This window comes from Trematomus bernacchii, unplaced genomic scaffold, assembly GCF_902827165.1.
Source record: "Trematomus bernacchii unplaced genomic scaffold, fTreBer1.1, whole genome shotgun sequence".
Classification (NCBI taxonomy): Eukaryota; Metazoa; Chordata; class Actinopteri; order Perciformes; family Nototheniidae; genus Trematomus; species Trematomus bernacchii.
The window spans coordinates 15,094,300-15,105,782 of record NW_022988043.1 but is presented as its reverse complement, the minus strand read 5'-3'; the positions used below and the strand labels follow the sequence as shown (position 1 = coordinate 15,105,782).

General features: G+C 37.1%; 1 protein-coding gene across 1 annotated transcript; it reads left to right on the top strand.

The window, feature by feature from the left end:
- The first annotated feature begins 87 nt into the window (after positions 1 to 87).
- nipsnap1 (nipsnap homolog 1 (C. elegans)) lies at positions 88 to 11,274 on the top strand. The gene is made up of 10 exons (XM_034117559.1): positions 88 to 269; positions 1,742 to 1,869; positions 2,539 to 2,584; positions 3,005 to 3,099; positions 3,465 to 3,535; positions 3,718 to 3,858; positions 9,533 to 9,564; positions 9,691 to 9,785; positions 9,967 to 10,050; positions 10,789 to 11,274. Exons 1-10 carry the CDS (start codon positions 199 to 201, stop codon positions 10,851 to 10,853), a joined length of 828 nt encoding a protein of 275 aa, XP_033973450.1. The 5' UTR covers positions 88 to 198; the 3' UTR covers positions 10,854 to 11,274.
- Positions 11,275 to 11,483: the final 209 nt, after the last annotated feature.

Below are 11,483 nucleotides of genomic sequence, written 5' to 3'. Positions count from 1 at the left end.
GTCTGATGGATTGTGCTTATTGATCCCAGCGTAACTGCGTCACAGAGTCTCGCGTGTTTTTAAATCCCCGGCGGGCTAACTCCTTTAGCAGCTGAAGGGTTAGCCCGGCGTCACAAGACAGAGGGCAGCGCCAGGAGGTAAACATTAACCACACTGCTGCTTTTACGTGTCCAAATAAGTTTTTCGTTGACAGAGAACATGGCGACGACTGTGTGGTCCAAAGGACAGATGTTGTTCGGGTATTCCTCGAGGCTGCACCGAGCAACCAGGTAAATAAGTTATTTTAACTGTACAGCATTATTACATGTTTATTAAAAAGCCTGTGCAACGTTCTGTATGTTTACCTTTAAGTGTAACAGTAAGTTACATTTTAAAATCTAACCTTACATGCCTGAACTTGGAAAATATGTGCGATAGTTTGCTATAAAAACGTTACCAAACAAAAATATTGCTAAATAGACTTTTCTGTGTCTATGCAACACAAACCAAGCTTTTGTGTTTATTTCAGCCTGCATCTTAACTTTATCTATATTTGTATCCACATCAAGTTTAAGAACTGAATGATAAATTGGGTCAATGTATATTGACTACAATATGCTGAAGTAAACACCTTTTTATGTAAGACAGCAGGGTCATTATTAACAAAACAACCAGGCAGTTTTCCAAAGCAGCTTTAATCATTTGCTGGACCTCTGAACTTTGTCCTGTAAAGCTTCACTTAGTTTAACCACCACTTGTTGACATCTTATCTGTGCCTCCACACTGTATGCACCTCCCCTGTATCTGGCTTTATTCAGCAACATATTTTCTGGCTCGATTACTACTTTTGTTATGTTTCAGAGGAGCCATGGTACATTCTAATTATAGTTTCTAATTAAAGCCCTTAAGGTTAATACAAAATAAGTCTCTCTGACCTTGAAAGTTTGATTGGGGATTTCAGAATATTAAATAAAGCCTTAGAAAGTGTCTGTGAATTAACAAGTAAACATATGCACAATATAGCTTCTTCTTAATCCATTAGTGGGCATATACCAACTATCCTCTCTGGGCTGTTCTTGGTCCAACAAACACAGAAATCCCTAAATTGAAGTTAATGTTGACATTGAAGCAGCTTTAAAAATGTTTTAAAATTCAAAGTCCATTAAAAGGGAATCCTTAAACTGTCCTTGGATTGAATGTCATTCTGAGCGTTGAAGCAATATTTAGCATGACATAGCTCTATACAACCAATTACATTTATGGATTGTTTTTGTGATTATTCAAGCCTTAAATAATATTTTTTTTACCTCAACGTATTAGTATCAAAAGTGCAATTGTCCCTGTTTGCTGTAATGCCACTATTATATTCCTTTCCAGTTTATTTTCTTTAGGCCAGTTCCTTTAAAATACCTAAAGACACAACAGATTAAATGATTACCTGTCCCCTCTGACTTTGAGAGACTGTTATTCATTCCTTAATACTGATTAAGTAACAATAGTTACTAAAGTGATTAAAATTCCCCTTTTATCCACTCCAGAGTGGTTGAAAAGAGGTGTTTTCCTGAAGACACAAGCTATGTCATTCATCCCACTCACTCCTACAGTATGCATGTTTTTCATATCAAAGAATATTACCATCTTTTAGCTGATATGTCACGCAGATCTCCACGTCCCTTTTGAGTTTTTCCTTTTTAAATCAAAAAACTTTTTACGTTGTTGCTTTGAGCCTTTGTGAAACTTCTGTCATCTCGTTTCTGTGTAGGAGGTTTTCGGAGAGTGAAGACAAAGGCTGGTTCCGTTCTGTATTTGCGCACAAACTGGATGCCAGGAAAGATGCCCACTCCAACCTGTTGTCAAAGAAAGAGACCAGCAGCCTGTATAAAATTCAATGTAGGCATAAAGATCTATACTTTGGTTCAAGTGAAGGTTTGACTTCATTCAGTGTGAGGCTGCAGAGGGCCAGACACAAGTCAATGGGATACAGTTGCATCATATTATAATGACATTGATTCTGTTTTATGTTTCAACAGTCCATCATCCATTTATCTCTGTAGAAAATGGCTAAACAAATAATGTTGATACAATTAAATCTGGCTTCAGTGACCTCAGAGAGAACTATATGTTACATGACATTACGGACAAGCACAGCTTTGCACTTTAACACATTTTTGTTATATCATACATATGAAACATACAGGCAGCAACAAGTCAATATATTATAGTGTGAGGTGAGGTGCCAAGTCTGTACAGTTTTAAAGCGACATCAAAACAATGTTTTCTTTTGAGTCTGTGGTGATAACTGTGTCTGTCTCTTGTAGAGAAATATATCATTCTTCCTAGGGCTTTGATCTTTTTTGTGGCGTACATCACACCATGTGGGGATTTCAATTTGAACACTCTATTGGCCGTAGCCTATAACCTATTGAAAGCAAATCAGTTTTTTGAATAGGAGCCTGTGCTGAATCGGAGTGTGAAATTACTTTGTTGAGGAATTTTAAGGGTTGCTTTTATACAAAAAAAAACACCTCTTTGTGATATGACTGTCTTTTTTCTTTTCAGTTCACAACGTCAAACCAGAGTGCATGGAAGCATACAACAGTCTAGAGTGAGTGTGTTCACTGCTTTAAAACGTATCTTGCATTTATTCAAACAATATAGTATATTTCGACAAGTATGAAATCCTTTGCATGTCTAATTAGGTTTCTTTCAAACGTACATTTTGAAAACCTGCATTTCCACATAATTAAAGACAGATTAGGTAAATTATGCTTTCAGTTAACGAGCTGCTAATTATATTTTGTTTCGTATAATTCTGAGATGGAAAATATTGCATAATAGTCCTGCAGAATCTCAAGAGTAATTAATTGTAAAATTGAAGTGATATCTTGGGTGTAACAGCAAGATGGATATATGTGGACTTATTACTCTCTGAGGGGCTTCTAGTTGTTCCTGGTGACAGTATATTATGACTTCTGGCACATTCACAATTGATCAAATATTGTAATATTTGTTATGCTGCCCTTAGGGCTGAGGTGCAAACCAGGCTCCATCTGGACCAGGATTACCCATGTGAGGTGGTCGGAAGCTGGAATACCTGGTATGGAGAACAGGACCAAGCAGGTAAGCAGCAATCACAACCGTAAACAGACAACATGTTACAAAATAAATAAAGAAGTGTCACATCTTATTGATCACATTCACCATTTGTTTGAGGGTTAGTTCCTTTTTTCTGGCCCCATGAATGTTCATAGCTGCAGTGAATTGTTTGGCAGAGCATGACAGAGAAATGTACAGACACTACCAGATGACTCACCGCCAGCACTTCTCCCCCTACATATGCTCATTTACACTGTATAATGTACATTAGGATCATTCAGTGACAGCCAGAAGTGATCACAATGCATTGGACTGTGTCTGTTTGCTGTGTGGGTGGCTTCAGTCCTCACACAGTGCTGCAGTGACATCTGCTGCTCTGTTTGTTGCAGTGCATCTATGGCGATACAGAGGAGGATACCCGGCCTTGACTGAATGCCTGAAGAAGCTGAACAATGACAAGGTTGACTGTGAACTGTTTCTTAAGCGTTAACCTTGTTGCACAGAATGGAAAAACTGATATTTAAAATGCAATTTACACTGATTTGAGTTTTTTTATCAGCATTCCAGAATTTCCTTTTCAATTGAGCAAAATAAAAGAACTGTATCGTATATCTTATTGAAAACATTTGTATCTCCCTTCAGGCGTATTTCGAGTTTCGCAAAGAGAGGGCAAAAATGTTGATTTCAAGGCGAAATCAGCTCCTCTTGGAGTTCAGTTTCTGGAATGAACCCGTGCCCAGACCAGGACCAAACATCTATGAAATGCGAACATATTTTCTCAAGGTATATCCACATATATTGTACATATTAATGCCATGACTAACATGTTCCTGCACTTTACACTATAGATTTTATTTTCAGAATGATATAGAATAGACATGAGTCAGTTCTCTCAGTTGGGTAGTTTCATTCAAATAAAATACTAATGAAGCTTTTCATATATTAAGACTACAAATGGACTTACAGTTTGAATTAAAGGTATTAGTTTAAGGTTTCTGAAGATGTATTTTTTTAATAAATCACATTTATAGAAGTAACATACTAATTTAACCCCCGTGAAAATGATAAAAATGTCGGACGTAAATTCTCTGTGCAGCAGATTTTTTATTTGTTAATGGTCATCTCATAATAAATTAACCCATACATAATATTACAGTTATTTAATCCCCTACTAGTATGTAAGGCTACCAAATTGTTGCAAAAAACATAATTTTTACAGGAACACTAATATTTATAACTAGAGAATGCAATTCCTGAAGAAATTGCTTGTGGGAATGCTTTATGCTGAAAAGCTGACGCTAAACTGCTATGCTGAAATATAATGTGTAAGAAGAAAGTGAAGAATTTAGATTGAAATGATGCATGAACACTGGGGGCTTGAATGTGTGATGAGAGAAGAAAAGAAAGTAAAAAGGCTTGGAAAAGCAGCAGAATATTTTAACTGCAAACTTTTGAACTAACTTGATGGCGAATGATCTGTCGCCATGCCAACGGCATTTGATGACATCCCATAATACGCTTAGATGCGTTGATGGCTGCATTGTTACCAAACCTGGTTTGTGTTGGGCCGTTTGGAGCGTTTTCACTGAAGTTATGAGAAAACCGTGTTTCATGGTGAGCATTGTGTTGCCATGGCAACAGCATTTGAAGAAATCTCAAAACTGTCCCGTAGATGTCTTCACGGCTGGACTGTTAGCACACATGTGAAGTTTGAGCACTTTTTGAACATTTTCATAGGAGTTATAGCGACATCGTCTTTTATGGCGAGGGATGCGTTTTCATGGAAACGGCATATGATGACACCCCATAATTGACGTAGAGCTGTTAGGGCTGGACCGTTAACCATTATTTGAAGTCTGGTGCTCTGAGCATATCAGTTGGAGTTATGACATCATCGTGTTCCATGACACAGGTGTTTATATTTGAGCTAACGACGTGTCCAGAGATCAAAGGTTTCCATGGTGATATAATAAAGAATTTCGTGTGTAGCATAACAGATATTTGGAATGCTGTATCAGCATTCCCACTAAATAACCTACAGTACAGTGAACATACTAGAACCAAAACCAGGGAATATTTAGAAATTCACATATTTTCTTGTCAAAGACTTGTATTTACATAACATAGAGTGGGAAGCTTCCCCATTATGTAGGAATTATATAAATAATTCAAATAAATGTGGCAAAGGCTCAAATGTGTTGAACAACACATTTGTAACAGGTTTGTTAACCTCTTAAGCCCTGAGCCTGTTTTTCAGGTCTCAGGCTCGAAAATGACATTCCCAGAACAAATGACCATATCTTCCCTTCTAAAAGGGTTAAATTAATAATCTTTATTCTCAAAGTAATGATAAACCTGTGAGTTGGATGTAGAAAAGTCAGAATCAATATAGATGTTTTTTATTTTAAAGAAAATTCAGATTTTACATAGTAAAAAACTGTAAATTATAGTGTCCGTCCAACATTTTTTTTTACTTATAGTGAAAACTACCCTTGGATGATGGGTTAGTAGACTAAAAGCTTTAGGAATCCAAAGTACAACATATAATAAGTACCCTGTATCAAGATTGATGCAAAACAAGTGAAATTTGACCTTTTTAGAGAGATTTAGCCAAAAACCCCCACTTCTGGGGTCATTTGGGTGGATTTGACCTATCTCTGGCCCCCCTTGCTCAATTTTGATGAATGAAATCTCTTTATAACCGCTAGAGCCAATGGAATCGAGGGAAAGTTATATACACACCAAAACGTTAACAAATAAGGAGTGAGAGTGACGCGTTACCAAAACCGGAAGCTGCATACACTCTGGTGGCTACCATTAGCAGCTGACTTTTCCGCTCCGATTTTTACATACAAAATGGAATTATGGATTATAAATAATTTCTTCAAAGGCACAGGTACATTATCAACCTATGGATCAACAGTTGTAGCATTTTTTCTTTTCGTTTTAATGCCATTGAAAACGTCTTTTGACCTAATTGACAGCTACGGTGAGACAATCTGCCGTAAAAGCTCCGTAAAGGTACGTGTTGTGATGTCTGTGTTTGCTTCCCCTGTCGCAAGTTCGGATCACTCAGTGATGATACTATACCTAAATAATCAGTGGAGTCTCAGCTTTAATCGGCTATATTGTATGTGCAGCTACGATAAGTAATAAGGGTATCTTTATCTTGAATTGTGTGCCGCAGTGCGTTAGAATTTTTTCGCTCAGGGGTCATTTAGACGATTCTTATGAGACTTGTGTTTTGTTTTGGTAAAAATGGTTCATATCTTCAGTTAGCTGAGATTCTTCCCGTTAATCTGGTGCTACACATTAATAGTTTCATAATAGTTAAGAAGCCCTGAGACATTATCTTGAAAAAAAAACGGTGGGAGGGGTCCAATGGGGGGACCGCCGTGCTTAAGAGGTTAATTGACCAAAAAATGTGAACAGTTGGAAGATTGAAAATGGGATTATTATTAGGATTATTTGTAGGTCATTGAAAAGTAGAATCATTTAGAAAGATGTGAACATTGAAGTTTCTATTTTAGAAAAGCTGACACTGTATAGTGCATCGCTGGTTTTAAAAGTGATTTATAAGAGTCATGTTTAAAGATGTGCAATACTTAAAGTGGACCTTTCATGCTATATTTGAAAAATATATTGTAGGGCCATACCTATATAAAACATGTCTGTGAAGTTTTTTTTTTCAAAATACCAAACAGATCACCCATTGTAGCCATGCCTCATACTGCTCAAACCCCTCTTTTGCAGCCCTGTTAGAGAAATGCAGATTTTGTGTCCTTAGCTTGAACAAAAAAAAAAAGAGGAGGCGGAGCTAATGCCTGATCTGAATTCTACCGGAGTTAAAGTTAAATTCGGTTGTGATAAAACGCCATCCTGTTTAAACCATGTCAAGGATTATTTCTGAAATAGTATGGAGCACAAATGCTTTTTCTCTTGCAGGTTTATCACAAGGTGAGATCTTTTTTTTATTTCCTGCTTTTTAAACACATGTGCTCTTCAGTACAGGTTAGCTCTGAGTGTTAGCGAGGCTTGCTAATGTAAACAAAGACGTCCAAAACACGTCAGGCATTGTTTCTGATAGCAACTTTCTGTGGGTCCGCCGCCGCTATGACGTCACAGCGGATGGACACGTCACAGCGGATGGAAATCTGTATCCGCTCGTGTAACCGTTTTTAAAAGATTTGGGTTTAAAAGAGAGGGTTTTATTTTCTGACGCTGCGTGAGTTCCCCGACGCACCGGGGACACATATTTATGTATAAAAGACATCACAAAGTCCATTTTGCATGATAGGTCCCCTTTAAAACGTTTATAAAGATCCTCTGAGTGTGTGTCATTAGTTAGCTGATAAAATGTTAGGGATAAATACCTTGACCTATTGACTACAAGAGCTTGAATCAAACAAGCAACCTTGTATTTGAAAGATTAACTGACATAGCAACAGTCGCACGTGGTGTGGCTGAGTACTTTAAAGGGTTCATGAATAGAGGGGACTTGAATGTGAAATAAGAACAAGAAACAAGAAAATAAAAGTCTAAATGCATGAAAAAGCAGCAGAATATTTGAACTGAAAACTTTAGAACTAAAAGCATACGTCACCAATAATGTCTAAAATATGTGGAACATGTTGAAGTCAGAATGAAGTCTCCATCAGACGGAAAAGAATAGGCTGAGACAGTCTGTTAAACTCCAGTGACCACGTCATTAGTCTGCTGCTCTAATTATGTCAATTGGAGTTATGACATCATCGTGTTCCATGACACAGGTGTTTATATTTGAGCTAACGAGGTGTCCAGAGATCAAAGGTTTCCATGGTGATTAGTGAGAGGAAAGCATTTTCATTGTTCTGAATGAGAAATAAACCTGTTACATGTGAACGTTTTGTTGAAGAACCGTAACAGATATCGGTGAAATTTCAAAGCGTGAAGCATGTCAAGGAACTTGAGCATCTGAAGTGTACTTTTTGTATACTTTCGGGTTAATAATGTGGCCTTTTTGGCAGATTAACTAAAGGTGTGCGGCTGCTGTGGTGGGGATCGATGAGGCTGAAGTTACAATGGAGTTTAATGGAGACATGTTGAATGTTTTTGTCACTTCATGCCCTCAAGATGCATTTTGTTTAATTATTTTGCTTAATTTTATTTTATCTTTCAAGCTACGAGATGTTTTCCTACGTTTGTCATGAAAAATTATGTCTCAGGAATGTAGGGTTTGGGAATTATGGCAGGTTTAAAAGAAAATATGAAGTCTTCCAAATTAAATCTGTCCTCCACTCTATCTGTGACATCACGCACTCTAAAATATGAAGAAGGCCTCTTTACCAAGGTCTGAACAATGTTTAATATCTCTAAAAGTAAGAATCAGATTTAAAAGTTGTGTTACACGAATAATGTCAGAAAGATGTGTAACATTTTAAAGTTGGAATGAGGTTTCTGAGTGAAAGTATGAAGGAGCAGTTAGCAGTTGAAGAAGGAGCATTTAGCAGTTGAAGTTGCATGAAGATTGTTGAAGTCTGAAGAGTTCTCCATTGACTTCCATGTTAAAAATGGGATGTATTATGGGATGTATCTCTGGAATTATGAAAGTTATGAATGATAAAAGTAATAGCCATTGATTCCCGACCAAGCTGAACGTTTTGATCTTTGAACGGAGTTTCTGTGATGTTCAATGTGGGAGAAGAAGCAGCGCAAAATAACCCGGCGGAATAATAAAGAATTTTGTGCGTAGCATAACGGATAGTTGGAATGCTGTGTCAGCATTCCCACTAAATTACATATTCTTTGAGTGTTTATCATGGCTTAGCTGACACTGATGAATTTTGTTTGCCAAAGTATGTAATATAACAATTTGTATCACAGAGCAGCCTGCCCATTAACTGAATGTGAGAGCCACTTTGTACACATACAGGTATTATTAACATGAGGATGGTGCCTTTTTAAATCAGGCTGAAATGTTCAAGCCTATGAGCCAAGGGGATCTTTGTCCATGCTAGTTGTTTACCATCCCTGTTTAATACAGTTGTATGGTACTATACACATAACTGCATTTAAAATATTTTGCATACCTTTGGTCTTCCTGTTGTCTTGAAAGAATTATATTTTTTTCCTCTTTTCTCTCACATTAATGACAAGAGGTTAGGAATTTGTTCTTGTTCAATCATACTTGTATTCCACCCTGCCCATGCTCATACTAGCCCTTACAAATGCTAATAGTGTGATTTTACACCTTTTTTATTCACAGTTGACTTATTGGGTGAGCTGTCCACACATTTAGAGGTGTACCTGATAAAGTGGTTAAAAACACAACTATGATCAAATCTGTGTGCAACCAAATCTGAAGTTCTTCCTGCATATGGTCTCATGTGGCTTATTGAGTTGGTCGGTCCGTGTAAAATAAACAAGCTAAGTCATGTTTGAACTGTTTTAATAATTTATCTCCACACTTGTGTTTCAGCCAGGAACCATGATTGAATGGGGAAACCACTGGTAAGGCTTAATATTTTCCTAAAAATAGATAATATCAGCCGCCTGAACTTTTTCAGAAGTAAGCATTAAGTATAACCGGTGTTTAGGTGATCATTATACCCCTGAAAATAACATGTCTCACAACAGGGCGAGGGCAATTATGCACAGACAGGAAAACAACGAAGCAATCGGCGGCTTCTTCTCACAGATCGGGGACCTATATGTTGTTCATCATTTGTGGGGTGAGTATGTTACATAACAAAACATTCAATAATTTGGTAAATCTTCCGCTATAAGTTATTTGTACAGCCAAAACTACAATTTGCCTGATCACTTAACTTAGGGAAGCTAAAGGTTTTATATAAGTATCATTTATTTATTTACTCATAATGTAACATTCGGTTTGGTTACTTTTGTTTGCAGCGTATGAAAGCCTCCAGTCCCGAGAGGACACCAGAAAGTCTGCCTGGCTGAAGGACGGATGGGATGCAAATGTGTATTATACAGGTCTGAGAGAAGCAAACAACCACACATACACTCCCAAGAAAATCATCCACAGTTAAACCAAAAGTGTCATATCATCATATATTTGTATTTTAAAAAGAGGGATTCAGATCAAATCAGTGACTGAATTTGTGGCTTAACTTCCATGAATGCAATAAGAAGTGCTGCTTCAAATACTATGGATAGGATTGCAGATAGGAGCTTAATCAGCCTGTAAAATAAACATACTTTACATTTGAAACACGATGTGAAGCACTGCAGACATTTTACTTCACAGATGCAGTGAGTTTAAAAGTACATAGAGAACTGGTGTATTGAAATATAAAGTTAACTGGACAGAGATCATCCTCAGTGGTTTTGGAGAAGAGAGCCCACAGGTGGATGCTGAGGAAGTGAAAGGAGCAAAGATGTATTTACCAAGAGAAATCTTTTAGCAGCATAGTGAGCAGGTAAGCACAGGGTTATATGTGAGTTAGCATATTAGGGAGACGCTTTCTTGCCTGTATAAAATATACAGGCAAGTACTCAGCCTCAGCTCATTAAGACACATTTATAGCTAGATAGATATCTCAATAAGCAATATTAGCAATATAAGTATTTTCTGAGATTGTAAAACGTGGTGAAAACAGTGAACATGATGTGAGTATTCTGTGAAACAATGTAAATAATGTAACAGTTGCAGCAAATTACCCTTAATTGTATTGTCTTTAAGATAACGGGTTACTCTCTCTCTCTCCTCAGTGCCATTGATCAGAAGCATGGAGTCTAGGATAATGATCCCCACCAAAAGTTCACCCTTACAATAAGAAGATGGTGGAACCTGGGAGCATGAACTACATCTCATTCACCTACTGCCAGAGCAAAATGTAATAATAATAATACATTTTATTTATCAGGTGCTCAATTTGTCAGATTGTTTTCATCTGCTGGATGATCTGTATTAAGTTCAAGTATGTAAATTGATTCAATAATTGCACAGCAGCCAGCCAGTTATGCAAATTAATGGTGAAGAGTAGACTTTGAGGATCCTGAAAATTCAAGAAGTTTAGGTAAAATAGTAAAAAAAAAATAGGATGAATAATGGTAATGGGCGTGTATTTGTATTTCACAATAGTCTCCACCCAGGCTTTTATGATTGCACTTTTATGACTGGAAATGAATCATAGTGAATGAGATCACAATGAGCTTCACAGCTGTTTGATTGAAAATAAAACTTGTCGAACCTCACACAAATATCTGATCATTTCGCTGTTTCAACAGTAAGATGCGGAACTGAGGCAGTCTGTATCTTCGTAAAAAAAGTTGGCAAAACAGCAGTGTGGTCCTTGTAATACCCATGACTAATGTTATTAAGACTTGTATAAAGGCTTAATATAAATTAAGCAAAACTAAGTTAAACTGAACTTTTTAATGGGTAGGCTACAAGTCACCCTGTG

Excerpts from the sequence above, each read along its gene's own strand:
- nipsnap1 (XM_034117559.1), top strand. The coding sequence starts at position 199 with ATGGCGACGACTGTGTGGTCCAAAGGACAGATGTTGTTCGGGTATTCC. Across the intron at positions 270-1,741 it reads AGGCTGCACCGAGCAACCAG|GAGGTTTTCGGAGAGTGAAG; the intron begins GTAAATAAGTTA and ends GTTTCTGTGTAG. Across the intron at positions 1,870-2,538 it reads CAGCCTGTATAAAATTCAAT|TTCACAACGTCAAACCAGAG; the intron begins GTAGGCATAAAG and ends TTTTCTTTTCAG.